The sequence below is a fragment of the Zootoca vivipara genome, chromosome 2 (assembly GCF_965207765.1).
Source record: "Zootoca vivipara chromosome 2, rZooViv2.hap1.1, whole genome shotgun sequence".
NCBI classification, from domain to species: domain Eukaryota; kingdom Metazoa; phylum Chordata; class Lepidosauria; order Squamata; family Lacertidae; genus Zootoca; species Zootoca vivipara.
Window position 1 is genome coordinate 52,183,408 of NC_142584.1, and position 27,279 is coordinate 52,210,686.

At 42.6% G+C, this 27,279-nt stretch overlaps 1 protein-coding gene across 4 annotated transcripts in view; it reads right to left on the reverse strand.

The window, feature by feature from the left end:
• The window catches only part of ARHGAP26 (Rho GTPase activating protein 26), a 212,389-nt gene that overhangs the window by 30,646 nt on the left and 154,464 nt on the right, over nt 1–27,279 (reverse strand). For all 4 annotated transcript variants that reach the window (XM_035105360.3, XM_088663139.1, XM_088663141.1 and 1 more), the window contains exons 18-20: nt 20,276–20,435; nt 18,396–18,534; nt 15,710–15,863 (exon numbers count right to left, since the gene is read on the reverse strand). In XM_035105360.3, coding sequence (XP_034961251.1) covers nt 15,710–15,863; nt 18,396–18,534; nt 20,276–20,435 — 453 coding nt within the window. The remainder of the gene's footprint in view (nt 1–15,709; nt 15,864–18,395; nt 18,535–20,275; nt 20,436–27,279) is intronic.

A 27,279-nucleotide genomic window follows, 5' to 3' on the forward strand; every position in this document is an offset into this window, starting at 1 on the left:
TGTTGCACCTGGGTCCTGTGTTGATGTTTTAAGCCTGTCAAAAGTGAGAACTTTCCCTTACTGGATTGCAAACATCTTGACAGCTTGTTACATGAACATTTGGACAATTTGTGAACATTTGGTGTCTTCACACCAACTCAGTCAATTGTCACACAGACTCCATTGAACAATAAAATATCAAATGTGTAGATTTCAAACCTTGTGGTATCTGTCACCTTGCAGTTGGTAAATTAAAAACAAAATGAAACTGAAATCTGAGACTGGACATGCTATAAATATGGAAGCCCTGTTCTGTCCTGCCTGTCTCTCTCACACACAGTAAGTTCTGCTGCTATGGAGCTCAAAGTTGTAAACACTCCATTAAAAGCTTCCCTTCAGAAAAATAATATCTAAACTAAAGCCACTGGGTCTTCTTTCAAATCCAAAGTGTGAAGATACCACTTATTTTGAGGAGGTGAAGGCAAGCGGCTGCTGTATTTGGCAGCAGCCACACAATTCCCATAATGTTGTGCTCTGGACTTGGAGTAAGACATGTAGAAAAATGAATGGTTTGAACAGTGAATCTCTGTGGATTTTAGAGAAAAGTTCTATGACTCAGAGTTTTTCACTAAGAGAATATTTTGTTATAAATTCCCACATGTCAAATGTTACCCCCACAAAACCCCAAACCCCTGCCCCAAATAAAAACAAACTCAGAATGCTTCTCACTGAAATGTTGGGATTCAGTTTGGGGTTTATAACATGGAGAAGAGATATTGAAAGGCAAATGCAACTATGGAATTAAGAACAGCAAAAGCTTTCCAAAGCCTGCACGGCAAGTTAACAAGAACAAGAAAGGCCTATGCAACAGGACAACATATGCACAATATTTTTTGCATTAAAAGCAGAAATAGCCACAGAAAGTAGCCACAACACGTTTACATCCCCCCCACCCCGATATTGAATAGGATTCCCTTTTGACCAAGCAGGCTAAAATACTTGCAGTCTCCTCAAATTATGGATTGTAATTTTCCTTTTATGTGTACCCAAACAAGCCTGTTTCACTGATCCTGTGGTTTAGAATGATTGTTCTCCATTGTCAGTTCATGGCAAAATAAAAATCTTCAAGTATTAGGAGATACTCTGAAAACAGAGCCAAATGTTTGCAGAAGCCCTAACTGACATATATCTCACTAGATATTTCTTGGCCATATAGAAATCATTAGCAGAAATCATGCAGCAGCTGGTATGTACAGAGATCTGGATAGAAGAGGTAACACGAGTTTCAAAAATTCATACAATAAAGCATATAGCAGAGAACTGGCATGGGATGCAATCTGAGTTTCAAGACACACTCTGTGATACTGAACAATATGTGGTGCTCTTTTTCTACAGATGAAATTATTTTGATTTGCTGGTAAGCAGCAAGTGAAAAACAAGAAAATCAGTTGCAAATCTTGCCTGCCACCACTTTACCCTTTTCTCCCTATACTATATTTGCACTAGTCTGTCACTCTGCTGTTTTCATTGGCTATTTTCCAACATTATTAAGGCAGGGGCAGCAAAAGGAAGGTCAGGAAGAAAAAGGTGGGGACTCGTGTCTGCAATAAACGACTTGGAAGAGTTAAGAGAAGGCCTTGGTGGGGGGAAGAAGGATTTCTCTGTGTGTAACAGGTTTAGTCCTTTGGTGACACAGGGGAAGAGAAAGGAGGAATTGGTAAAGAAGCAGGTGGCATTGGACAGGGGTAAAGATGGCAATTAGAGGAATGAGGAGGAATATGAAAGGTAGTGAGGAAAGTAAATGTGTGTGTGAGAGAGTTTTATGCATAGCTGTCAAGTTTTCCCTTTTCTCGCAAGGAAGCCTATTCAGCATAAGGGAATTTCCCTTAAAAAAAAGGGAGAACCTGACAGCTATGGTTATGGCTCTGGAGACTGGGGAGAATAAAGCTGGGGAGGAGGAAGGAATTGGGATGGGGTGGATGTAGGTAGATGGGGTTCAAGGGTGCATTAGGAGAAATGAATATGTCAGTGTCCCTCCTTTCTTGCTGTACTCAAACTTCTGCCTCTTCCATTCTTCATTTGGCTCATGAGAGAGAGATAAAGGATGCAGAGCCATTAAATATTCCACAGTACCTTCACACAATACATTCCACTCTTGGTACCGTGTGATGTCTTCAACAACAAGTTGAACATAACCTTATTTAATTTAGTGACTTTAGTGGGTTGGTAAGATAAAAGGGGGGACTAGTAGTTGCATGTGGTGGGTGGGAAAGTGAAGCTCTAGGGGGTTAACATGAGGAAGTGGGGATGTTGATGAGAAGAAAGCAGGAGGACAAATCTCCCCTAGTAATAAATACAACTGTGCTGTATGCAGTACCATTCCTGAAAATCCAACCTGAATAAAGGTAGTCATAGAAACAGATGTAAGACTTCTGCCAGACCTCAAATCCTCAAAACAAGAAGAGGCAAATGTGAGGATTTGATGGAGGACAACGCTAGTAGACTATATTCTTGACCTAAAAAGCAAGAGAACCAAGGGGCTTAATTCCCTTCTGTCAGGGGGACTCCCTATAGGGAGCCTCCCCCCATCATCCTGACCAGCACTTCGCCTAGCAACAGCGCTAGCAGCGGGTCAGGGGAAAGTGGAATGGAAGGGGGAAGGCTCAGCGAGGCATCAGAGCCCTGGCAACACTCTGGGGAACAGACGGTGGAAGAAGGGCTCAGCGACGTATCAGAGCCCCTGCACCACTCTGACCATCTAGGGGAGGAGGGACGGCTCAGGGAGGCGTCGAAGCCCAGGCACTGTCCCAGCCAGCAAGGGGAAGAAGGGACACCGCTCCTTCCAGCGCCCGAAATGAGGCACACGCCCAAACGCAGGACAAAGGGGTGGCGTTTCGGGGTGCCCAGGTTATTATGCTGGCCCCGAAGCTGACGGGCGCCATTGCCGGGTTCTGAGAGTGACTAGGCGGTCATGTTTTCTGCTATCTCTGCACTGTAAATAGCATGCACAATAAAACCTTTAAAGACACAATGAACTGGAGTGTCTTTACTCAGGAGTAGCTGCAACAACTCCCTGACACCTTCAATTCAGTGTGAGACACAAGATATAAGACACCCACAAGAGACATTTAATTTAAGAGAAAAATGAGTCGTGAGTGTCTGAAAACCACATCAAAGGTGGGTGGGAGGAATCAATGCTTGACCATCAACCCAGATGTTCTAGATATAAAAAAAGACACTAAAACTATTATGAACAGTATTACACACTTAGGGATGCATCCTGAGAAAGAAGAAAGCCGCACGCTAAGTTCTTACAATAACCACTTTTACACATCGATCCATGATTAATGTCCTCTCTAGTTCAATTTCTATAGCAAAAAACTGAACCCTCATTATCCTTTCTAAGAGCTTCTTTCATTGCTGCAAGAGTACAGCATTGCACATGAACTGCAAAAGATTAAAATGAAATTGAGGACACATGACCTCACAACACAAAAGCTGTGTTCTTTCAACAGTTTCCATTAAAAAGGGTCATTAATGTTTCAACTTGGTATACAGATTTGTTCCCCTACCTCTCATTTGAGCAAGTGAATGGACAGCAAATACCTCTCAGCTTGATTCATAATAGATCAAAGCTGGATAAAACAGGAAATAAAAGTCAACTTTTAGTATCCAGCAGACTCATGCTGTATTTTAATCTTTGGTAAACAGTATATATTTGAAAAGTCACACTATTTTCTGTGGCTTCCTAAATTGAAAAACCAGGTAGAGAAAAAAATGAAGGCATACATAGAATCAAAGAAGGTGTTGTTTAACCCCTCTTAGCAGGGAGTAATATGACAAATCACAGCTCACTTCAGAGTTTCTCAACAATGAGTAGGTGATTACTCTTATCTGAACCAAAATCTGACAATTCATGCTCCCATTTGTCACATTGCGTGATTTGTCACTATAGGGCCTGTAATTTGCTATGAATTAAGACGATTAAGGACCATGCATACAGCTATAACTCAGACTTAGGATCCTGCTGGCTGTGAGATATGTATGATTCAACTACATTTCTGTTTCTGAATTCAGAGTTATAATTCTAGATTTCCAATCATTTGTGATATTGGTAACAGGACATCAGCCATTTGCTAAGCCATGCTGGGTGCAAACGCTATGACTATATCATTCAGTACACATCAAAACAACAAATCCATCCCGAGGGGAACACACACACACAATATTAAGATGTAGTGAATCAATTTCCTATACAAACAATCTATCTGTAGAGAATCAAGTTCCAATACAAACAGTAGCTGTCATTGACATTCACTGGAAGGTCAAGAAAGAGGACGACTAGGAAGGGGCAGATCTACTATGAAACTAATGAAGCTTAAACTTCAGGGCCCCTAATCCCAGAGGGGCCCCAGAAGCAACTTTAGTCCACTGTATTCATATGTTCTTCTAGCACAAAATATGGTAGTTACTGAAATCAATTATTTTATTTACTCTTGGTTTATCTTAGTGGTTTTTACCCAAGGAATAGATGGGTTGTAACCTAAGCAAATACAAGCCTTTAACTTCTGATTATCAATTTATTTATTTTTTAAAAAATGAATTTACCTGTGCAAATCCAGTAAACAGAAAAGTTTGCATTTTGAAGTGGCTTTTATTACTATTTAGATCTGATACAAAAACAGCACTTTTTAATTGAGAACAACTTGGGTGAGGGTCCTCCCATTTAAGAGGTATAAATGAAAATACACGCCACTGGTAATTTACAAAATTTGTTAACCTTCTGCATGGCATGTACTTAATCTACACAGATATATTTCAGACTGGTCTTTTCAATCTATAGATATTCCCAAAACAACAAAATTGGAAGTTGCATTAGATATTTTAAAGCAGAGCGTTGTGATATTACACAAAGAAGCTGTGTTATCCTATATAATAAAGTCCAAGTTGTCCCTGCGTCCAAGCTGTCCCGTGTGTCCCTGGGTCACTGCGCATGTCCCCCAGGCACACAGGGATTGGACGGAGAGACAGGACGCACACGCTCTCTCTCTCTCTCTCCCCCCCCCACCTCTGCCTCCCATTCCCCTGCGGCCGCCAACTGCCGTTCCCGGCCGGACAGCCGTTGGGACATGGAGCGGAGTGGGGGGGGGGCAAAGGAAGATGTGTTATTGGGGGGAGTTGAGAAGCAAGGAAACCGTAGCGCCGCTCAGAGGAGGAAATGCCTTTGAAACCCCGGCTCCCCTGGGCTTAGGCAGCCCCAGCCTCCGCTGAAGCCCGATCCTGCATGAAGCAGGTGGCCTCTAAGGGAAATCCACGAATTAAAGTCCAGGCAGGAGGCAGATCTCGGCTCTAACATCATCCGCTGCTGTGCCTGCTTGGATTTTTGTGTGTGCGTGTTTTCATGTCCGACCATTTATTGCTGTAAAACAAAGATATAGAACGGGATGCCTTCATTTTCCTTTCCTCTCCCTCTCCCTCCCTCCCCGAGGGTGTTTACTTTTCTTTTTTCCTCCACAATAGGAGAGGGGGAAAGAGGAACGCTCCAGGAAGTGAAGCACCCCCCCCCCAAAAAAAATCCAGGATCCTTACAGGTTGGGGACACGCAATGGTTAAACAAACATTTAAAAACAGTATACCACTTTTTCAATAACTAACATTGAGGCAGAGTCGCCTCTGAAATTCTGTAGGACAAACCTTTTTAAAAAAGTACTGAGGAGCACTCTAGGTGTCCACCAGTCCTTTAATATTCTTGAGGGTGGACATGGAAAGGCTTTTGCGCTTTCTACTCGCTCCTGCCCCTCCCGCAGCCCAGCCTCCCCTGGAGAATGAGAGAGAGAGGGCGGGGACTGAGGGAAGGGACAAATTTGTTGATCTTCCACTGGGTAAGCCAGATCTGCCACAAGCCTACTCTGTGCCTGGGAGACTTATGGGAGGACAGAATTCACAAAATGTAAAATGCCATTAACAGCATTTATATATGGTCAAACTATCTCTCTGCTTTCTGGAACAACATGTCCCTGTCGTGTCCTTCAGGGAGATACTGGGAATGTCTTTTTAAAAATGTGTTCTGCAGATTTCAAACTTGGGGCAATACCTTGATTTTAGTAAATGGACACAACATATCAGTACACTGCTTCTCTTCCATCCCTCCACTCACAGTAAATGGGGACAATAAAAGTTTCAGAACAGGCTTGAGTTTCAACCAGATCCGTTATGAGTGTCAGTTTACCAACAGTCCCTTGCTTCAGAAACCAATACAGATCAGGAGATTGCAGAGTAAATGAATTTACATGTATTTTAGACACAGAAAATATTTCCCAATGTGCAAGTAGGTGGTGGTGGGGGAGGCAAGCAGAGCTGCTTTGAGAAAGTAAAGATGCTATTTATGCTGCAGCATTGCAGACACTATTGCACTGACCTGAGTAGGCTTCTTCTCAATGCTTCTCAAGTTGCATTGTTCCACCACATGTTCTGGCAGCAGCAGGAGCGCGACCCCCTCTGGGCGGGACAATGGTGCGACCCCCTCCTCCCACCTCCTGGCAGCTCCGGCCGCCCCTCGCAGCTCGGAAACCTTCCTCAGGCCTCATTCCGCCCCCTTTGGAGGCCGGCTGGGGAAATGCCTCCACGACGAGCGGGGCTCACGGCTTCCCCTCAGCCCCCTTCCCTTTGTCTCGCCTCCCTACCCCCTTTTCCCAGCGGCAGGAGCAGGGCTCGCTCCGAAACTCATTGTCGGTTGTCGGGCAGCAACGCCTCTGAGCGTGTGCAGAGTGCCCGCACTTTTCTAGCGCCCGTTTACCTAACGGGCTGAATGACACTAGTGATCTATAACAATCGACCCTTGAAACTGCTATCAAGTTATATGGAGGGAAACACATCTCTAATCGGTAGCAATGTTGCTAGGGCAATATATCCAAAGCAAGTCAGGTCATCCAAAAAGCTCTGTGAAAATGCAGTTCACAGCATAGGGGACAAGGTTCCACAGTATCTCAGCATCTCAGATTAATCTGGCTGGTAGACAAAGTGAGGGGCTGATGAGCTCTGTGTTTGTCATTACAGTACAAGCCTACACACAACCTCAAGGAATATCTGTTGTTTACAGTAACTGACGCTGCTGAAAATAGAAAGCTATTGATCACTTAACAAACTGTAGATGTGCTTGGGCGGTTACCAAGAACCTTCGAGCTTACATGTTAGAGCATACTTACATATTACTTTGGGCCAGGGTTAAGGGTTTCATTCAAGAGAGTAACCTAAAATTGTACACCTGGACATCACCCATAGCTGTCAAGTTTTCCCTTTTCTCGCGAGGAAGCCTATTCAGCATAAGGGAATTTCCCTTAAAAAGGGGGAGAACTTGACAGCTATGACATCACTTCAGAAATCCTCTGCAGGATTTATTGTTCTGCCTGAATAAGAGCTCTGCGAAGAGTAAAAGCTTGCACATTCTCAAATAAGAAATTAGCAACATGCAATCTCTCACTTCTGATGTATGACATTGTGTTCAATGGCTGTTTTCTTAAAAAAGAGAAAATGTGTTAACACAAATACTTGATGCAGGGAATGCTCAACCACTAAGCTGAATTTGTGAACAGGCCCAACAGGAAACTAGGAACAGCTTAATATTTCTTTGTAGACTAAATATACCTTAAGGAACTGTCTGGAATCCCAAGACTGCACTCCCATAGTTGAGAGAAATTCAACATGGACTTGTTCTAATTATATAAAGGAGGCTAAAGCAACTACTGGGCACATAACCAGGAGACCAGAATCACAGGGAAGCTGTCTCTCAAAAGGAAAACTGCAAAGTTGAGAATGTTTTTATTTCAAATCCTCAACATCCTACTTAGGAAACAGAAACCTCTCATGCACATTGTCCCATTCCCAGCCCAGATACTTGGGCCAGCCAAAGGTATCCTTACTCCCACCCAAGAACTAGCAAAAAAGAAGTTGATATTGGAAATAGCCCCCTTGGAAACAGCAAAAACCAAGTCTTTTATCTAAAGTAGATCTTAGTAACTGTTTGGTGTACACACCACTGAATGCATACATAGTTTTTTAATGCTCTGCTGATACACACACCTTCTCTTGACCTACTTTCGTTATGACTGGATGCTGATAATGGCCAGACAGGATGCTAACAAATTATACATTCACGCACGAACAGTAATAAAATGCTTCTACTTACCAAAAGATGCACCTATCCTTTTCTATATAATATTTTCACATTGTTTCTTCCCCACTTCCTTGTTCTTTGTTGAAAACAATCAAGCTTTATTCTCTTAGATTTCTATAATGGTTCACTGTAATGTTTGCAATGTATGCTATAGAAAGTCAGAAGATTTTACGAACCTCCTTCTCTAGTACACCCAAGAAGTGCATCTTAGAGTTCCAGTACATCATACAACTGAGCTTTTCTATCATGAACGAAATTTCTAGCCCCTAAGAAAATGCTGCAAATTCCCTTCAAATAAGAATTGCTTCACTGGGTGTAGGGAACTTTGCCCCAGATGTTGTTGAACTACCATTTCTGTCACCACTACCCTACCCTGGGTTTCAAGAAGATAAGCTTGCTGCAGTCAAAACTTCTTTAAAAATTCATTTTTAAAGTGATTTTCAAAAAGATAGCCACTATTTGAATAAGATTATGATCTTATAATACTGAACTACATTCACTTAAAATTAGTCATGAAGTATAGGCTAGTGTTAAACTATGTCCAGAAATGTTAGTTAATGTCTCCATCTTAAAAGGAACTTCAAGTGTTTTGTGATGGCAACAAAAACAACTATGTAAAACAGCATTTCAAAACAAACACAAACACACACACACACACACACACACACACACTTCTTCCCAAGGCTGCTTATAGTTCAACATCAGTTTGACTATAACTCCTTCCTGAGCAATACTGACAAGTATCTGACAGCAGGCAAATCCTGTTGAATTGAAGAGCAGCTTCTGCCCAGACCTTCTCTGTATAAAACCAAACCCCAAGCCTAATAAATAAAATGCATTCACATAATAATCCAATCAGTTGCTAGACAGGAAATATATTTGCCCTTTAGCAAAATTACTTCTGAGAACTTCCTGACTTGCAATTGTCTACGTAGACAGGCAAAGCAAAAAATCTGAAAATTTCCCTGTAAGACAAAAGCCAGTGATTACAAAAACAAGAAGTAGGAACAAATATAAAATAAAATGCAGCAGATAAGTGCAGACCTATCAGAAAGTTTATATTTCATATTTTGTTTAAGTTGCCTGACCTTTCTAATGCGGCAAAGAATGTTTGTAAACTTTATAGTCAAAAGCAGCATGAATAACTCTTCTTGCAATATATGTGTGCAGAGAATGTGTTATTTATGTAGAACAGAAAGTGCAAAATACCACTTTTCATCCTATATACAGCACATTTATGCCAAGGTAGATTTTAAATTCATTTTACAGACACAAGAAAAGCATAAAATGCCTTTAGTGGTGAGTGCATTTGCAGACCCCCTGGTATTATTGCGTTATAGCCATGGGTCCACAGATGCAGCTGCCGACACACATCACCACACACTACTCTCCTTTGCATATGCCCTGGTTTCCCAGCTCAAAGTTCTTTGCAAACTTCATTGAACTAGGAGGGACTGGAGGCTTTTACGGTGCCAAGTTTGAGACACCAACTTTGCTCCCATCATATCCCCTGGAATGCACATAAAAACTCAAATGGCTTCTGCCTTCTTCTAAACCAAGGGTGAAGTGAGAGACTGTCTCTGCCCTTCCCTTGAATTATCTGCACATGTGATATGGGATGGGGGGGGAATCTATTGCATATTGAGCCAAGTTAATGTTTGTATTCCCTTGTTTATAACCTGTACATTGTTAGAAACAACATTTAAGGAACAGGAAATTGGATAAAATACAAAGGTTCTAAACTCTTGTTCTATTTAAAATTCACTCAAATTATTTCCTAGGAGAACATTTTCCTCCCTTTGGATGACATCCTCAACTCAGGCACAAAGCTGGGTGGCTCAGGGTCAATTATCACCTGTCAGCTTAATCTCCCTCTCAGGTTTGTTGTACAGCTTAAAACACTGGTGTAAGCTTCTTTGTTGAATGGGTGGGTGGGATATACATGCAACACATACAGGTGTACCCTAACAAGAGGCAGGTGACTAGCCACAATCTTGAGAAAAACAGCTGGGGTGAAAAAGAGTGGATGAAATCAAACATCACAGATATACCTTAATAGTCTAGCTGTCAATACTATTTGTTGTTGTTGTTTAGTCGTTTAGTCGTGTCCAACTCTTCGTGACCCCATGGACCAGAGCACGCCAGGCACTCCTGTCTTCCACTGCCTCCCGCAGTTTGGTCAAACTCATGTTCGTAGCTTCGAGAACACTGTCCAACCATCTCGTCCTCTGTTGTCCCCTTCTCCTAGTGCCCTCCATCTTTCCCAACATCAAGGTCTTTTCCAAGGATTCTTCTCTTCTCATGAGGTGGCCAAAGTATTGGAGCCTCAGCTTCACGATCTGTCCTTCCAGTGAGCACTCAGGGCTGATTTCCTTCAGAATGGATAGGTTTGATCTTCTTGCAGTCCATGGGACTCTCAAGAGTCTCCTCCAGCACCATAATTCAAAAGCATCAATTCTTCGGCGATCAGCCTTCTTTATGGTCCAGCTCTCACGTCCATACATCACTACTGGGAAAACCATAGCTTTACGTATACGGACCTTTGTCGGCAAGGTGATGTCTCTGCTTTTTAAGATGCTGTCTAGGTTTGTCATTGCTTTTCTCCCAAGAAGCAGGCATCTTTTAATTTCATGACTGCTGTCACCATCTGCAGTGATCATGGAACCCAAGAAAGTAAAATCTCTCATTGCCTCCATTTCTTCCCCTTCTATTTGCCAGCAGGCGACGGGACCAGTGGCCATGATCTTAGTTTTTTTGATGTTGAGCTTCAGACCATATTTTGCACTCTCCTCTTTCACCTTCATTAAAAGGTTCTTTAATTCCTCCTCACTTTCTGCCACCAAGGTTGTGTCTTCTGCATATCTGAGGTTGTTGATATCTCTTCCAGCAATCTTAATTCCGGGTTGGGATTCATCCAGTCCAGCCTTTCTCATGATAAATTCTGCATATAAGTTAAATAAGCAGGGAGACAATATACAACCTTGTCGTACTCCTTTCCCAATTTTGAACCAATCAGTTGTTCCATATCCAGTTCTAACTGTAGCTTCTTGTCCCACATAGAGATTTCTCAGGAGACAGATGAGATGATCAGGCACTCCCATTTCTTTAAGAACTTGCCAGAGTTTGCTGTGGTCGACACAGTCAAATGCTTTTGCGTAGTCAATGAAGCAGAAGTAGATGTTTTTCTGGAACTTTCTAGCTGAAACTACCGTGTTTCCCACATTTTAAGACACCGTCTTATATTTATTTTACTCAAGAAAATAAGCCTATGGCTTATTTTCGGGGGGTGTCTTGGTTTTTTTATTAAGCAATCTATTTTTTATTAAGCAATCTTAGTTTTTAAAATAGCAATCCTTCCACGCGGAAGGAGGGTACCGAGCCAGCAGCAGCAATGCTGGCCGCTGCAATAGGAGGCAGGCCCCCAGAACCAGCGGCTGCTGCAGCCCCGACAAAGCGCGCAGCAGTGCCGCTCGGTTCGAGGCAGCGGAACCCAGCAGCAGTGCCACCCTCGTCCTCCCAGTGCTATTGCTGCTGCTGTTGCTGTCAGGCCAGGCGGAGGCAAGGCTGCTGCTAGCCCCTGGGGGCTGTGGAGGCGGCTGGGCAGCGACAGCCAGAGCCCAGCCGGGCAGCAGCAGCAGGAGGAGGACGGAGGCAGGCGCTCGGAAGCGGTGGTGAGGCTGGGCAGGGACAGCCAGGGTCCAGCCGGGCTGACCCCGCCAGGGGCTTCGGGCTGCTGCTGCTGCTGAATCGGAGGTGGCTGGTGCGGCTGTGGCTCGTCTGCCATCACTGCCTCCATCTCTCTGGAGAACAATAATCCCATATTCTCCCTGCTTTGGGACATGTCTGGGGAAGGCAGAAAAATGGATGGCAGGCAGGCAAGAGTCCCACCAGTGGAAAGCTCCACAATAGGCCCTTGGAAGTAACTGGCTGGCTGGCGGCGGAGGAGGTAGAGGCGGAAAAAGGGAGGCGGGCGGAGAGGGCGCGCAGCTCACTCGCTTGGCTAGGCCTTCCCCGCCGCCGCACCACCAGCCACCACTGCAGCCCTCGCGGGAGCCGCCTAACTCGACTGCTGGCTGGAGGGGCGCATACCCAAGCGGGAGCCGCCGGAGAAGGAGGAGCCTACCACTGCCGTTGCTATGCCGGAGGAGGAGGAGGAGGGAGGCGCATCGCGGCCAGGCGTACACAAGGAAGGCCGGCCAATGGGAGCCTGCAGCCGCGCAGCAGCACCTCAGCTCTGCTGGGCTTAGCTTCTCCGCCTTGCAGCCGCCTGTGTCTGCTGCCATCACCGCTGCCGCTTCGGTCGGTCAGCCGGCCGGATAGCCTGCTGTGCGCGCAGCCTCAGTTGGCACGACTGCCCTCCTGTTGTCGCGGGAGAGGCAGGGAGCAAGCGAAATAGGGCGCGCTCAGCCCAGGAGGAGGAGTAAAGGCGTAGCCGCCTCCCCGCCTCCTCTTGTGCTCGGCCCGGAGCCCCTTGACGGGGAGAGATGGGCGCCCCCAAAGCGCCCCGACCGTTAGAGGTGTTCGCTGCCTCCCAGGCTTTTTTCCCCCACCCCTCTCCCTGTGCGCTCAGCAGGCGGTGAAGAAATCAGCTGAGGCGCGTTTCCCCCCCACACCTGTCGCTGGTTCGCTGGCTCCCTGAGCATACAGGAGGGGCTGAGGAGGTGACAGGAACAATGGTGGCTTACTTCTAGAAAAACCCTCCCATGGCTTACTTTATGACTACGTATTAAAAAAGGAGAAACACAGTATTAGTCTACCGTAATAGCCCTCAGCAGTCAACCCTCCCCTTCTCCCATGGAGACAAACTACATTTCAATCGTCCTGAATCTTTCTGAATCTTTCCAATTAGTGGCAAATCTGTAAATGACCTCTGCTTGCACTACTTAGGCCTGACCTGGTGATAACAAAATAAATTATGCAAGGTATGAAGCAGGACAGAAAAAGATATGGCAAGGGATCACCTATCTACTTTAAATTTTCAAATATCCTGGGCCTGATTTTTTATTTATTGAATTTATATACCACTCTATACCCAGAGGTGTCAGGGCGGTTCCCAGAAAAGACCATATGAAGTTGGTAAAAAAATGCTTCTAATCACTGGCCATCCAGAAGCAGTACTAGAGCAAGGAATGCTCCTAAGCTCCAAAACTACAAAGCTGACCTGACCCCATTTAAGGGAAACAAATCACCCACACATTTGATAAGCACATGCTACATTCACCCAAAAAACAAAGCAATTGACTCTTAAGGACACCTTGTTCTAATCTATTCAAAAACACCCTGCTCTCTTTATCACATCTCAATGGTAAGCTACTGCAGAAATGGGATCAACTGGCATTGTACAATGAAGAACAAAATTCAGAAGGTGGTGGCTATAATTCTGCTGTTATATTTCAGAAGCCGATAATGAATCTGTTCTAATTTAAAGGACAAATAAAAATTGACAGCCCAACAACCTTCAATGGCAAGCTCTAAAGATAGCAGTGATCATGAAAATAAATCAGAGAGCAGATTGAAAATGGCAAGTACTGGCTGAAAGCAATATTGTTTTATGGGTGATTTTTGTACTTTAACATTTAACTGATTCCCACTGTTTATTGACAGTGAAATGAATGAAGCAAGTAATCCAACGAAGGAGCTATGCTTGTTTGATTTGTAATTGAGAGTGCTTGCTTATTTCTCAAGTCACAATTCAAAAAGTAGTGACAGTAGACTTTTAGCCGATGCACACAAAATGCCAACATGACAGGAGTTTTTTTTTATTAAAAAAAATGGAATAAAAATTGTTTTGCTTCATCCCATTAAAAAAAATAACCCAACATTCCCACTCTAGAAACTCTACTTGGGTGCTTCAAAAATGAGCGGAAACTATGTTTATGACAGCCATCAATTTCAGTGTTTTGCCAGCACTCATTCATTCTGATGATTTTTTTACTATAAAGTAGGCTGTGCTAGGAAAATATTTGCTTTCCTACAAAGAAACCAGAATTCAAAGCAGAATGTAGGGCAAAACATAATTATGTGCTCAGATATTTTATCAAAGTTGTCTGCACACTTTGGTGTAGCTTCCATCTCTCAAAGTTTTGACTGGGTTAAGATCCTTATTCTCTTCTTAACTTAAAGGCTATCTGGTAATATAACCAGTCTTCTTACCTTAAAGGCTACCTGGTAATAAAACCAGTCTTCCCACCATTTCTACAGTAAATGGAAAAAGACCACTTTATTGATTAAGGACTTATTCCTGGCACATTTCAAAAGGAATGTGATGTCAAGTTCAATGGCTGAACACCTTTTGAGCCAACATTCTATCATTCTTTTGATACATCTCCTCTTTATGCTTGTGTGTTTTTAATTTCACATATCACAAGAACCATCCGGCAGTCTATAGTTTAGGAATTAGAAAGAAGGGAATAAATTACTAAACAGACACACACAAAGAGTTTAGAAACTCAAACACCAGTAAGTCAATGAACACAACCTTCTGTGCCATCTGAGTTTCTGGGACGCCTTGACATAAGGAACATATTTGAATGATGGCAACATCCACTTGGTCAACTTGATGCCTGTAAGAATTCTGGAACAACAGCCACTGTCTTAACAGGAAAGCTTGCCACAGAGTCCAGAATTTGACACTGAAGAGGCTGCATAGCTGCCACCAAAAGCAACAACCTTTTTTTCTCTTCCATCTCTTTTCTCTGGTAATGTCTACTTATAAACTTTTTAATTTCTCCACCCTGTCTCAAGGAAGCAATGCAAGGATAAGAAAAACTCACAACACACTGATGTCATGTCAATGTCTTTTACAATGTAGACCTTATCAGGGGACAAAGGAGGAGGCCTCTGATGACAGCTGCAGGTGTTCTAAAACATTTAGTTACTACCACAGTTTGGAGTGGATTCTGTCTGTGCAGAAAGAAAGCTCAAGTGTGGTGAGGAACTTCTGCTGAACTTTGTTGCCAGACACAACAGAGCCTAGGGAAATGACTGATTTTTTTTTACCACACTAGAAGTCTGCTGCTACTCATGTGAGAAATCAGCTGTGAGAGATTAGGAACAATTCCTAGTAGAACTGGACCATTCCTCTGAGATTTAGGATTAGGCATTTCATTGAAACGTTGACAATGCACAAACAGCAAAAAGACAGGCACACAGTTAGCTGGTGAAGAACTGTGCCAAAAGCACTTTTTCAGTTTTAGCTACATAGGAAATCCTCTTTCTGATTCTGGGAGCGAATGAAACTAGGAAACACCCCTGTGTAGCCAACACAAAACACAAGACATGTGCACAAATGAGCAAGCTGGAGTGTAAAGACATAAAAAAAAACCTAGATCCAAAGCCACCCCACTTATTCAGAATAATGGAAGGTAAATTAACAAACCCAAAACATATTGAACTTATGTACATTTCTCTTCAGAGTTTGAAAATATAAAGTACATATTGTAGCTTGTGGTTACAGTAGTATTAAACATTACTGAATCAACAGTCTTTATTCCTAATAAGCAGAACAGTGGGTCAGCAGAAAGGAAATACTGACATATTAATCAGGATTGTACTCACAGTGAGTTTGGCCTGTTGGGTTTAATAACTTCTAAGTCAGGGTCACTGGAGTTCATGTTAGACTGAGGAGTGCTGTTGGAATGGAGGAAACTGTTGATGTTCGATGATGTCACTGATTCCAGGCTGGAGTTGATGATACTGTTCCTGTTCTCCTCTGGAAAAAAAAAGAACAAAATAATGAACGATAGAGATACATGTACTAAAATTCATTAAACTAGAGAGAATGCATTTGTCGTATTTTTTTGTATGGAGAGAGGATTTTTTGTACCAGTTAGCATCAGAAGATGATTCATATCCTATGCCCCAAAATTCTAATTCTAATTCTACAGTAAAGAGGTTCCATTTTTGTTCATACCTCTATGGCTATTCAGCTAAAGCTCAGATTTATGCTCAAAATATTTTCTTCTTTTGTCTGCTTAAGGGGCTAATTTTTTTGTCCTTTGTGACATGACAATGCCTCTTGATGTGGGGGCAGGTGCATATCTGCAAGTGAAATTATTAAGTATAATATAGAACTGACAGTAGTGAGCTCAGCATAATTCCACATGACTACTTCCCAGGGCTTTTGCTCAGCCGGAACTCAGTTCTGGCACGTCTCAGGTGGGGTCCATTGCCATTAGAAGAGAACAAGGGAGGCATTTGTGGTGAGTTCCAGCACCAATTTTTCTAGTAAAATAGCACTGCTGTTTCCTTGTACATTTTGAAAGCCCAATAATATATTCTCATGCAGTGAAGAGGTTAAATATTTGTCTTCATAACCATACTGGAGAACAGGCATTAGACCTCTTTTTCTTAAAAACTTTATTTGAGTTCTATTAATCAATCTGATCTCTGTTTTTAATTTCCTTTTCTCGATAAGGGATTTGTAGTTGAATAACCAAGATTAAGATTTTCTATCACACAGTTGTTTCTTTTTATGTTATTTTTTAAGATGGGAACTGTCAGATGGGACTCCCTACAGGGAGCCTCCCCCCGTCATCCTGACCAGCACTTCACCCAGCGAGAGTAGTAGCAGCAGGTCAGGCAGGGGGAATGAGGAGGGGAGCGGAATGGAGGGAAGGCTCAGTGAGGTATCAGAGCCCTTGCACCGCCCAAGCCAACTAATGGAGGAAGGAAGGCTCAGCGATGTATCAGAGCCCCTGCACTGCGCTAGCCCACAAGTGAAAGAGCTGCTTCCGGTGCCCAAATTGAGGCGTGCGCCCAAACACAGGGTGAGAGGGCGGCGTTTCGGGGTGCCCAAGCTATTATGCTGGCCCCGGATTCTGCGAGTGACTAGGAGGTCATGTTTTCTGCTATCTCTGCACTGTAAATAGTATGCAAAATAAAACCTGTAAAGACAGAACGGACTGGAGCGTCTTTACTTGAGAGTAGCCGCAACAATCCCCTGACAGGAACTATATGAATTTCTTATGTAAATGTTACCACAAATCTTAACTACATGTTCTAAAAACTGTCTTTCACCACTACAATCACAAGCAATATCAGATCTGAAAGAACTACTATATGCTTTCCTCAACTGCTTCAGTGCCATTTTGATGCATTAAGTATCATACAAATAGAAAACAGCTATTCTTCAGGATTCCTTGCAACTACAATGTTTCTTAAGATTTCTTAGGTAATTCCTTCCTAAGATCATCCACATACCACAGAGAATCCCCAACAGAAAATGTTCTTGGCTGTCTGTTGCAAATCACAATTCTACGTTCAGAGCCAATATCATATTTTTTCTGTAACTATATGACTATGACATCCACACTATCCTTTGAGAAGATTCTTCCAAGATGAGCGAGTACTTGATTCCACTGCACATTTTTTGTAGGACAGGCATTATCAGAGGGACCAGAGATCAGTGGGATCTCCTAAGGCAGAAAACACTTTTCATTATTAAGTCTCTCACTTATTTCCCAGCTTATAACATTCAGATTGCAGAAGACAAACAGAAAAGAGGAAGAGACCTCTTCAGTGAACACTACTGTCCATTATTTATTCATTGAAGGATAGTTTAGATTAGAAGGACCACATACGAGTTGCAATGAATGCCTGGAGATCAGCAAAGATTGGGTTGCACGTGAAAACACAATGAACTGAACTGAGATTGCTTTGATAAAACAAAATTTGTACAAAACAACACAGAAAGTTTTAATTCTTCAAAGCTGAACAGAAAAGCCTGAGAATAGGGGAAATGTCTCTAAACACAAAGGAACAAGAGGGAGTCTCCCAATGGCAAAACCTTTTAATGGTGATTAAGTTTGACGTCTATTGTTTGCCTGGTTCTCCTTGCATGCTTTTCTTTTTAACTCACAAAAACTGCCATCCAGGGAATGTAAATTATTTTGGCATCAAGTCTGCGAAGCTCTAATGGAAATTAGACAAAAGAGCTACTTACCTATGAGCAAAGCTGTAACAAGGGTATCCTATCTACTGCTATGGGTAGGATTACATGACCATGGTCACAGACTGGGGTGGGGAAATGAATCTAGGGAGAATGGAGTGTAGTTGCTGCTTTTATTTTGTGCTGGACAATATAGGGCTAGGAAAACAACAAAGACATTAGAAACTTGAAGCCTTACACTTACAGGTGTGTCTCCTTCTTACTGCTGCTGAGAACCAAGTCTCTTGACCATCCTGAGACAAAGCAATATAATATGACAGCACAACCAATTGCACAGAGGATTAAGATACTTACGCTTTTCACTGGGTTGCACAGTATGGAAGAGAGTTAAGGGTCTCTCACTGCATGATGGTGGCTTGGAATCTGTACTCTTCTTTCGAGACAAAAGCAGCTGAGAATTTGATTGTGGTGTATCTGGAACGGTGTTGAATATCTATTGTGGTGGTGGTGTTTTAGGGGCGGGAAAAAGAGAGTCAGGAATGCTGAGGTGTTCAGTTGCTCCCAAGCTTTGCAATAGTAGAGGACAAGTATCATAGATTTAATGCCAATTCAACATGAAATAAAATGTGTGGTGGAGAGGAGTTCTCAACAATGGCTGTAAAGATTAGTCTAAGAATTTTGATAGGAAAAAGGAAACAAGTATTTCTTGGTTTATTCACCACTAACATTTCAAATGATTCCACTCCTGATTTGGATGAGCATCTACTAATGCTATTAAATTGCTCAGAAATCATTTAAATTTTCTGATTGCACAGACAATTTAATGGCCTGCATACGAGATAACTTGGCAATCCACATCAGACTGTAATTCAACCAGATGTTCCAGGAAGCGCCTAGCTGCAATTTCTTTGTATAAATCAATAACAGATTCAAACACTGCACACTGATCTTAAGATGCATGGATGCAAGTTCAGACTGAGGGCATGCATTGACTCATCAGAAATTTATTGATGACAACTTGACAGGTTAATCAATGACCTCATTGAACTGTCACTATTCCAAAACACCCATCTTCTTCCTCTGTTAAGGCCACAGAAACTGGATTATTATCAAAACACTTAAGTCAGAGCTTGGAAATTAACCAAAATTGTAGTTGCTGCACATCACGGAAAAGCAGGAGCCGATCCTTTTGAGGCTAGCACTTGCCTTTTCCAGTAATCTATATCTAGATGCAGTGTTGCAGTGGGCTTAATGGCCTTAGTGTGGGCTCTCTTTTAAGCTTTGCCACCCTCAATCCTTCCCTTTCCCCATCTCTTGGGGGGCACTCACATTTCACTGCCTTATCCGGAACATAAGATGGTACCTCATACCAAGTTAAATTGGTGGTCTGTCTAGATTAGTGTTGTCAGCACTAGTTGGCAGCGGCTCTCCAGGGTTTCAGGCAGCCCTGCCAGCCCTACCTGGAGATGCTGGGGACTAGAGACGCTGGGGACATTCTGCAAATTTCCCTGCCTTTAGGCAGGTCCACAACATACATTAAAAGCACATTCAACACGCAGTTAATTCAGATTATTTTTCTCAAAGTATATTATAGCAGATTAAGAGTGCTAAGAATTGTAGCTATATAAGGAGGAAACTACAGTTCCCAGGATCCTCTCTCTATGCTTCAAATATGCTTCCCTCTTTTCTGCTTTCTCCCTCCCTGCTTAGCTGTAAACTTCTACTCTGATGCTGGAGGATAATGGAGTGTCCTTTGTGGTATCAGCAGCTATTACACTTTTTAACTTAGGCTTCTGTCACCCTTTCTCTGATGTACTGGCTCCTGGGCACACAAATCTAGCTTGAGTATTAGTGTATTAGTGTAATAATTATGATTTCCAAAGGCATCACTTTCCCGCCAAAGCACAGTGAATGTCCAGCAGCATTTGAGGCGCCAGAGGTTCCACACCTTGGTCTAAAGGCTTTAAAGGAGCATTAGGAGTAGGACATTGCCTAGTGAAAGGCTATAAGATTCCCAAACATTTTATTACCTTTCTCTAATTCAGCTAAAACCCCTTCCCCAAAATCAGTAAAATGGTTCCATATGTGGAAAGGCTCATGGAGATATGAATATTAAAGTTCTTGTCTCTTCCTGTAACTCTGTGGATAAGGACAGCTGGGAAATATGCATTAGATTAGAAAGCATTTGCAAACAATAAAAAAGATTGGAAGATGTACAAATTCAAGCGAATTACCTTGTCATGGTTTTCAATTAAAATCTCAACCACAATATTTTGGAATTTGATGTCCATAATCGCAGCAACTGTTTCTTCTTGTGGCCGCATTAACGTTGGTCCAAAAACAACCCCCAGGTTTGCGACAGTCATTAGATTCTGTTTGTGGTTCTGAGCAACGCTGTAATGAAGCAAATAACGATTATATTAAACGGGCTATGAATAGTCTGGGCTTGCCCATTTCTCTAGGATAAAAATCCTACCAAATATTTGTGTGCTATTTGGAAACCTGCAAAGCTCAGCGGTGTGGAACAGCAATAACCCTGCTGGTAAAAGATAAATGAGTTATTCTACCATTTTCTAGATACTGGAAGCGGAGGTGGTGCATACACTGATCGCAAAAGGACTAGGGATGAGTAGAAATCTTCGATCACTCAATATGTGTCTTGATTATCCATGCCCTACTCTGCATGCTTTCCAATTTAAGTGGGTGAATTGTTAGATTTTATTTCAGAATTCCTACACATAGTTCCATTTTTACCACGTAGCATTTTATACTTTCTTCTCAAATTCAACCCATAGTTAAGCTTGTGGGGATTCAGTTAGATAACATTATCATTCCCCAATTCTCATAGCCATTCATTCACACACACACACACACACACACACACACACACACACACTTAAAAGAGCCACTATACAAAACCAAACCAAATGTCAGGTTGCAATATTTCTTGGCTCAATGATTTCAGAGGCTCACTGATATTGACCTTTTTCAGGAAAAAAAATATATTGAGAAAAGAATTATTTTGGTATAAGCATTCACCTTCTAGAGGCTTACTTGTTAGATATATTGAGCAAAACAGCAAGCAAGGTGTGGCCAGAGAGTAGACTGTGACATTTCCATGCAAAATCCAAATGTGTAAGAACAGAGTGACCCATTCAGAGAAGCAGTTAGTGATGAAAATACTTTTTCTAGCTGGGCTACACTGATCTACATTCAGAAAGGAACCCAGGATTCCAATTAAGTCCAAATTAAATAGAATGAATTTGCTGGCAAATTCTAGATCACGGGTTGGCAACGTGCGGCCCATGGGCCGGATGCAGCCCATGAATACCATTTTACCAGCCCACAAGCTGCCCCCGAACCGAGCCGCCCGCTCAGTGAGTCCCCCGCGCGCTGCGCTAAACCGAAGCGGCATGGCGCGGGGACTTGCAAAGTGGAGCCGGAAATTGTGTCTGCGCGCATGCAGATACCACCTGGGCATGCGTAGAAGCGATTTCCGGAATTGCACTGCACCGGTCCTGCCCACGGACGATCTCCATGGGAGTGATCCGGCCCATGGCCGGTAAGCCTTGCCAAACCCCGTTCTAGATGGTGATTTTACACTGGAGCAATAACAGCAGCACAGAGCACCTGCTGGTTTGCAGTGAAGATTGATGTCATACCTATACAGTATGGGAAAATGCACTGGAAAATGTTCTAGGATAAGTAGTCAGATCTGTGGGCTGATAACAGTGTTATTTACTGTGCCCGAGCATGGTTCTTCTAGTACATGATGTTGATTCAAGGCATGTCTCTGACTCACCCAGGTCAGGGGTGAGACAGACAATTTCCTTTGATCTCACCAACAAAACATATCACAGTGAGAGAGACTATAACTCAAAACGAAAGCGTTATTCGGCTATGTACCTACTGGTCTCTGCAAACTGAAACCTCCAGTGAATGAAGAAATGACTCAGGTCCAGATTTTTCTTAACTGAAAGTTGTTTTAGTGATTGGGGAGGCAGTATAAAATTGTAGGTCAGAGAGGTAAAGAAGAGGTCAGTTCCAAAAGACACTCCAAGCAAATAAGGTAGATATAGAAAGAGAGGCAGATAGCAGAGACTTGCAGCGCCAGTTAATCAGAGAAAGAACAACAGGGTTATTTTGTGAGGTACACATAGGCGGGGATTTGTTACACACAGTCTGCTAACAAGAAGGAATTTATATAAGGAAGGGACAGACTAGCATTGTATTACAGAGAGGAGAAAATGCACAGTGGGGATTGCTGGTAAAAGCTACTTTGACCGTAAGAAATCTATTCCAGACACAGATGCAACAATGGCTAAGCACAGCTCCCAAGAGGCACAAGGAAAGACAATTTTCCACCAGCAAATATGCAGTGAACATATGACTTTAATACACTTTCCATGTTTGAATGTGCAGTTTATTAGACAATAGCTTCCAGACACCTATAGCAGATTTGGGTAGCATAAACTGATGTTTATTATGAAGGTACTGATGAAGCTTCTCAAAGCTGGACTTTTCTGCAAAATAGCTCTAGATTTTTAATCTCCCCCCACACACACTCCTCTGCAAAACACATTTCTCTGCACACAGCAATATAGAATATCAGGAGGGGATACATGTTAGGTTTCTACATGCACAACAGTAGTTTAATGTTGCAGTGTGGTGAGTTATGCAATGCCCCTATCTGAAACTTGGAAGTGCTACACTGCAGTCACATGGGATCAAGCGATATTTTTAAAAATATGCCTTGCCCCCAGTCTTTCTTTCCCATGGTCCCACAATATGTCATCTAGACTGGGTTAAGACTGTCAAGTTACACATGGACTTTGGCTTCTAAGACCAAGTTCTGATCTCTTAACTCCTTATGTCTGAGTAACGAAGTACCAAAGAGCTATCTTGACAGAGACTGCCAAAAGATTATGATGAACTACACTGTGCCCCGAATTACATTAGCAGCTTTTGATCTACCAGAAAAATCACTGTCACGTTTTGTATGTACTAAGCACATTGTAAAATGGAGGCTGCCAATGAACCGAGTAGTTTTCATTGGTGCCCCTGGAAGGGGGCCCAGACTTTGAGCTTTCATTTTTTTTAAAAAAAAAAGTCAGTCTCCAGCCCTCCTATAAAGTTATGCAGCTATTGCTAAAAGAGGTGCTTGGACAGCAGGAAATAGGAATCCCTGGGGTCCTAAAGAGCTGCCATTTCCCCTTCCCCTTTGGTGCACTTTTCCTGCTTCTGTCTTATTTTCTAGTAGTCCTTGGGATCTCCATAGCTTGCCTTTCCTTTTTCCCTAGCAACCAGGAGGCATCTTTTTTGTGGTGGTATCACAACGATTTTCTGATTTTGTGTTAAGCCATGGCTCCTACAGCAACCATTTTGAGACTGGCTAAAAAGGTTGGCAACCCTAGTGATGTTAAATTCTCGAGAATATTCTCAAGAATATTCTCGATTAATGAGGTGTGTACATTTAAAGCAGCTGTGTAGATGACACAGAATTTACAGTTTGTGGAGAATATTCTCCTGAGAATTTTCTAGCAGAGAATATTCTCGAGAATATTCTCTGGAGAATATTCTCACCTCACATCACTAGGCAACCCATTGTAAAATATTCCAGTTGTCTAGCACCTCCAACACTTTATCGACCTCATATATCAGCAAAAGCTTCCCCCACCCAACCAGAACTCAGTTCCGGCATTTCTCAGGTGGGTGCCATTGCCATTATAAGAGAATAAGGGAGGTATTTGTGGTGAGTTTTCTAGAAAGATAGCACTGAGTAAAAGCCAAATTCATGCACTGTCAACAATGGCCCAGTTCACAGGTAAAGCTGAACTGTGCAAAGGTGCCGGCATTCAAAAGGAAAAAAAATGTACCCATTTCACTCCTCCCCCGGTCTCCCTACTGTCATGCTACCATGGTTCGGCTGGCTGTTAACATTTGAATTTGGGCTTGTAATTATCGTCAACATCAGCTTCCTCAAGCAAAACCCAAGTGGTAAGCAAATGACAAACCTTGCCTATAGCTTGTGGTTTGTCTGGAGTGAGACAAAACATGAGCCCAGATTCAAACTATGCTTCAGCTCTGGGTAAAAGCAAGACTCAGAGCATCAAAGAGACTACATTTTTCCCCGATGAGTGGTGAGTTTAGTGTTTGCTGTCAACCAGGCCAAGATGTCTATTCCATTTAGTAAAGGGTGGAATTTTGTGTTGTTTTACCTTCATATTCTGATATTAGATGTCATTTTCCTCCTGCATAAAGCTTGATCGCAGTCTGAAGACCTTCATTCTTTGTACATTCTGTTTACAAATGCTGGACAAAAATGTCTGCAATTTTTTATTATTCAGCCAAAGTGTTTTGATTCTCTTCTTTAGCTGTATAATTTAAATATAAAGTATACTGGCACCTGCTTTTGTTGATTGAAAAGGAACAAAAACCACATTGGAAACAGCTTGTTGAGCCTCACAAATTTCTCAGTCGTATAATGAAAGGTAACTGAAAGCTCCTTATCTGTTCTACAAAAACATATATTAGTTTGGCCAGCACACATCATTGAGTAGTGTTGCTTAACAAGCATTCTGTATGTACCAAAATATTTAAAATAACCAAGGAGAACAGGATAACTACATGCAAAATCTCAGACGTTGTGAATGCTGGCTGGTGGTGTACCAGAAACATCACTCTAAAACAGGGTAGTCCATCATGCAGCCCGTGGGTCGCATGCAGCCCTCAAGGCCCTCAGCAACAATGTCCTTATCTGCCTCCACACAGCCTGAGTAACAGTAAGCTCACCTCTCCTTCTTTGCCTCTGAGGGGTGGGGGGGAGCTGCCTTACACCACTAGCGCAGCAGCCTGCCATGCAAAGGGGGGGGGAGTGAGAGGAGAGAGAAGGTGGGTGAGGTAAAAAGTGGAGGAGAAAGAGAGCATGAAATATGAATATAAAGTGTGTATAAATAAGGGCAAAGGCTGAGATTAACAATAACAATAATAACAAATTGAGTGAGCCAAGAGACATGGAGGCAAAAACAAGTGAAGTGTGGGTGGTAAGGTAAAAAGCCAAGGGGAGGAATGGGCTAAAAACCAGGAGGGGACTGAGGGGAAATGGAGTTTGGCAAAGGTGTGAAGAGGGAGGCTGAGGTAGAGAAAAGTGTTTGATAGATGCACAAGCCTGTAAAAATGGGAGATGCTGAGGCAGGAGGTGCTGAGAGGTTAAAAAGAAAAACCCAGGTGTGAGAGGGAAGGCTAGTCAGCAAGAATGGACAAGTGGGCTAAAAAGTGTTGGCCAGCAAATGTTTTACAAATGTGCAGGAGGAGCGAGGTGATTGCTTCAAATACGCTGATCAGAGGCCTTCTTTTCATCATGAATGAGTGTTGGCAATGAAAAAGGTTACTGACATTTCGAATTACTGTATAAATCCTTATAAATCTCTGGTGTTTCTTTTTCTCAATTATTTTGTGATTTCTCTTTTGAATAAATTTATACTTTACTCATTAATTGAGTATTTAATTATATATATTTAATTAAATATATTGTATACATTAAATAATATTAGCTATGTTGCGAACACTTTAATTTACAAGATGGAAATTTAATTCAGTGTGTGGCCCACAGGTTCTGTTTCAAAGTACTCTTGCAGTCCACTTGGTCTGACAGGTTGGGCCGCCCTGCTCTAAAAGGTAAACATTTTCCATTTTCATAAATGCCATGAAATGCAAATTTTAAAAGGGCACAGAAGAGGCTGAGATAAATATGTTTCACAGTGTATGACACTAAACTACAAAGGATATTGTATAGTTTAGTGCCTATTTATAAAGTAACTGTGGAGGAAGGCTTGAGGTTTCTGTAATATGGAACAGATTGTCTCATGCAGGGGTGGGAAACGTTTGAACCTCTCAGATGTTGTGGACTCCTACTCTCATCAGCCCCTGTGAACAGGGCCAATAGTCAGGTATGATAGACTACAATTCCTAACAACTCCTGGGAGTGTCACATAGGGGTGGCCTGCCCCATTTCGCAACCTGAAACAGGCAGGTGCCACACGCCCCCAAAGCCTTGATTACTGGGTGATGGCTTCTGGGAAGATCTTGAGAGATCTCATGGGAGTTCCATGAGACCTTGCTGGAAAAGTTGCCAGTGCACAACCCCAGTGGTGGCAGGGCAGCCCGTGGGGACACCGCTGCATGCAATTCCTCCACCCAAGGTGGCTGCTTCAGTCTGCCTCATGGGTGGGCCAGCTCTGGTGTCACAAGTTCACCATCTCTGGTCTAAAGGTTCTACAAGACTACCATACTTGCAGGTCAGCTTCCTTGTTGTGTGACTGAGGGCCAAGCTGCATGTTGCAGTCCCAACCAAGAAACCGTAAGAAATATTACGAAGTGTGGAAACATGTAGCACAGATTCTCCGCGTTATATTAGCAGATCCATTTGCTAATGTGGAAACTTTCAATGTGGGAGAGAATCTGTGCCATAACTGCTCAGTAGCAGTGCCACTGAAAGGAAAAGCCTGATACAGACAGTATCTGAAGTGGTTCTTACCATTTTGTAAAGCATTTTGAGAGCACAAAACACCTTAGGTGACTCCATTCAGAATCTTGCAATTTATTTTTATTTTTATGACAAGTGTAGGTTTCAAATCATGACACCTTCCAGAGATACCTGGAAAAACCTATATTTCACAATTCATCTACTATTAGTCTAACAACATGGGAAACCCTTTTCCAACTTCCCCTAATCTAGTAAATGGTTATCCGTTGTACTATGAAGGATTTAGTCATCGCTGCCAGAGGAGCGGGAGGAAATCGCATGAAACAAGCAGCAGCTCTTGTTCTCTATTTCTGTAAAGGGTCACTCTCTTCATATCAATTGCAAACAATCTGGGCATATATACGGTAATTGCTTTGAGTCATTGTTACATCCTTGGCCCAGGAAAAGGACACTTGTATAAGAGGAGCAGATGTCTTTCAGAATACACTTTATAGGAAAACAGATGAGAACATGACATGTACAAGTAATAGTACAAAACAAATACTAGCATAGATTCTCGCCACTTTTGCAATACAGTATTTGGCGTAAGGTGTTCCACTATTCCAAGGGAGAAAGTTCCCAGAAAGCCAAAGAGGCAATTAAGAGCGGCTAATGCATATCGCATCCAAACTTTGAAAACTAGTTATGCTATAAATGGCCACATTTAAGAAATATGTATATAGAAATATCAATAGAAGATGCAGCTTTAGACAT